Source organism: Olea europaea, unplaced genomic scaffold, assembly GCF_002742605.1.
Source record: "Olea europaea var. sylvestris unplaced genomic scaffold, O_europaea_v1 scaffold722, whole genome shotgun sequence".
Taxonomy (NCBI): Eukaryota; Viridiplantae; Streptophyta; class Magnoliopsida; order Lamiales; family Oleaceae; genus Olea; species Olea europaea.
Genome location: NW_019265623.1, coordinates 234227 through 237803, shown reverse-complemented (window position 1 = coordinate 237803; position 3577 = coordinate 234227). Strand labels below are relative to the sequence as shown.

The 3577-nt window shown below is 34.6% G+C and overlaps 1 protein-coding gene across 1 annotated transcript; it reads left to right on the top strand.

Moving 5' to 3' along the window:
* The first annotated feature begins 1946 nt into the window (after positions 1-1946).
* On the top strand, positions 1947-3273 carry LOC111390846 (UDP-glycosyltransferase 89B2-like). The gene is made up of 2 exons (XM_023015975.1): positions 1947-1969; positions 2853-3273. Exons 1-2 carry the CDS (start codon positions 1947-1949, stop codon positions 3271-3273), a joined length of 444 nt encoding a protein of 147 aa, XP_022871743.1.
* Positions 3274-3577: the final 304 nt, after the last annotated feature.

Below are 3577 nucleotides of genomic sequence, written 5' to 3'. Positions count from 1 at the left end.
GATACTGGCAAATCCCCTTCATTTATTTCCCTTCGTTCATGCTGTTGTTCTGGTGGTGCCACCACTCTTGCGGCCATTTGCCCAATCGGCTGAATAGGGATATGGATTTGTTGATTGTCAGCCATTTGATGTTGCTGTTTTTGTTTGTGTTCCTTGCGTCTTCGTCTGAAGGTACGTTCTATCTCCGAATCAAACGGTTCAAGATCGTCGCCTTGAGCACGGAGCATACAACGAACACAATTTTCTGTAATTAAAAGAAAAATAAACAAATCAAATAATAGCCAAAATAAAAAAAAATTAAGACTAAAAGAAATAGTCCCCGGCAACGGTGCCAAAAATTTGTTGTAAAATTTTGTTTCGCAAGTGTACGACCCGTAACAAGTAATAGTGGACCTTAGAGTCCGGTTATCGATCCCACAAGGACTATTTCCTAACACTTAATTTAATCTTTCTTTAACTACTATTTGACGAATATAAATCAAAGATTATAAAATCTGGGATTTAATCTAAATTCTAGAAAATAAATGAATGTTTACACGATTTGTTGGAGAATCAAATAATGAATGGATGTTAGGGTAGAATAACTTCACCAATTGATCACCTTTACATCTCAAATTAAAACTCAATTCTAATGTAGCGCTCGGTCGAATTCTCCTGTTGTATTCAATTTACCTCTCTCGAGTTCTCATTGAGCCTATTTAACTAATTAAATTTCATATCTCTATGCAAATTGAACTTAGTTAAACGAGTTCTATGTTTTAGGAATTCAATTATGACCGCAATAAATGGTATAGGTATCTCTACTCGTTATACCAATGTATTGGATTTTACTACATGGTCTAAATCCTAAACTCATATCTCTATTTGTAAAGAATTCACAAAAATCATCAAATTATTAATCGGGTAATTTAATGCATTCAACTCATAGCAAAATCAACACATGGAAGAATTAAAAACTGAAAGTCTTAATAAGAAAATGCAAAAGATCCCAATTGGTTACATTATTCCCCCTAACAATGAATTTAGCTACTCATAATACAAGAAGAAAAGAAGGAATTTGTCTTAGAATACATCACGAGTTCGAAATAAAGATGTAGAAGAAAAAGTGGAATTCTTGCACCAAGATCTCCTTCCTCTTCCAATGAATGCTTCCAATCTTCAATTCTTGGTGTTAATCTTCTTGAATTTCTCCTTTGAATCTCCCTTCTTGTTGGCTTCTCTCCAATATGTCAAGAACCCCTCAAAAATATGAGGAAGATGTATTTATAGGTGCCCCTCCGTTTTTATGTAGAAGTAGGATTTTTATGGATTTAAAAAGGGCCCAAAAAACGCGCCCTAAATCGCCAATCGAGCGCCTAGGCGCTACAAGACAGTGCCTAAACGCTGGCTATAGTGCCTGGGCGCTGTGTCTTCAGCGCCTAGGCGTTGCTGGTAGCGCCTTTCGGGTCCAAATTTCATCTTTTTTTCGTTTCGTAGCGCCTAGGCGCTATGAGTGCAGCGCCTAAGCACCGTCTTTCTACCCCCAATTCCGTGTTTTTGGCCTCTTCGTCCACTTTAATACTTCTTTTCACATCGCTTCTCCTTATCTTCAAAACAACACTAACAAACACATAAAAACGTTCTATACTCATAAAATCTAGCATTTAATCAAGCTAAAATTGTGCGAAAATCATGAGTGAAACAAACTCATCAGCCGTCATAAATAATTTTCGTCTAGAGTATTAACTTAGGCTGTATGACCCTGGTATAAACTGTTGGAAAAAATGGGTTAAATGGCTAACTTTGGCATAAAATTTGAGTGGGACTTGATTGGTTATTTTGGAAGTTCAAAATTGATTTGTGTTGTTTTTCGTGAGAACATTAAAATCATATATTTACTTGCCAAAAAGGATGTTTAGGTGAATGAGAAATTAGAGCTCAAAGTGCGTCAATTGAAAGGAGTTTATATGTTGGAGAAAAACCTTTTAAGGTTTGTCCGACATAGGAAAGTTATGAAAGCAAATACCACCTTAAATAGGATTGTACTTTCAAAAGGTGAAATCATGTGCAGCATAGAAACTCTCTACGTACGCCCGCGTGTGTGTGGGGAGAATAGAATCGAAATAAGCTTTGATAGAAAGTAATACTAGAAAACGAGGCAATAGAAACAAAATTTTATAGACTAACGACTTTCGTTGCTATTATAATTAGCAACGGATTATTATTATTAAAAATTAAATACTAAATCGACGACATAATTACCAACGAAAAACTTTCATTGGTACAATTTTGTTACTAATCCGTTGGTAAAAATTTAAAAATAAAAAAATAATAGATTAAATAATTTAGTGACAGAATTTCTCAACGAATGATTTTGTTGGAAAAAAATATTAAAAATTGTAAAATAAATTACCAACGAAAAAACATGTTGGTAAATATTGGAAGTAAAATTTTATAAGTATTAGATAGTTAGCAACGAAAAAATTTCGTCGAAAAATTCAAAAAATTTCAACTCCCAAAATTTAACTTGCCTCTAAAATTTTCATTTCCTCCATCCAATTCTCCCTACATTGCAGCCCCCTCCCCCTCCATCAAAAGTTTAAATTTGAAAATGTGTTTAATCAAAATACCACTTCTTTAAATGGAAGGTCCATGTAGCTATCGGTGTGTTTCACCAAAATAATCCTTGCATAGAGTAAACTGCAGGGGCAAATAATAAAGTGGTTTCAATCTCATAGTAATCCTCTTGTTGCAATCCTCTCTGATTTCCTTCTTGGTTGGACTCATTATCTGGCCCAAAAAATTGGAATTCCTAGAATCGCATATTACTCTTCTGGAGCATTTCTTACTACTTGTTTTGACAACCTCTGGAGAAATCCTGAGGCTGTAAATCCAGGGAGTGAAATTAAATTCGATGATTTACCGAATGCTTCGAGCTTTCCGTGGGACCAAGTTCCTTCATTGTTTTGGCGGTATAAGGAAGCGGAATCAAATCCTAATTTGGAGTTGCTGAAAAACAGCATGGATGCAAATGGTTTGAGTTGGGGGTATATTTTCAACACTTTCTATGAATTGGAGAATGCGTACTTGGAGTTTCTAAGTAAACAAATTGGGTATCAGCGAATTTACAATATTAGGCAACTGAATTTACTTCATGGACCTGAACAGATGAATGTGAAATCTGATTCCACTAGTGGTGAGGTTTTCTCATGGCTTGATGAGTGTCCTAATGAGTCAAAAAGTGCTCAAGAAAGCGCTAATGGAGGCTTAAGCAAATGGGCTCGAACGGAGTGAAGTCCGGTTCATATTGGATTTTAACTTTTTTTTTTAAAACTTTAATATATGAATTTTTCAAGAAAATAATTATTAAAATAATAATCATAATTTTTTTTAAAGATTTTAATTCAAATTAGCAATGGAAAATAGCGACAAAAATTCATTGTTAGTCATCATCGGACTTAATTTGTAGATAATTTGAGACGGAAAAATTTGTCGCAAATATCGTCGCTACTTAGTGATGGAAATAGCTGTTGGTAAACACCAACAGGTTCTTCCATCGCTAAATTACCAATGATCTAAGTAATTCGTCACTAAATTA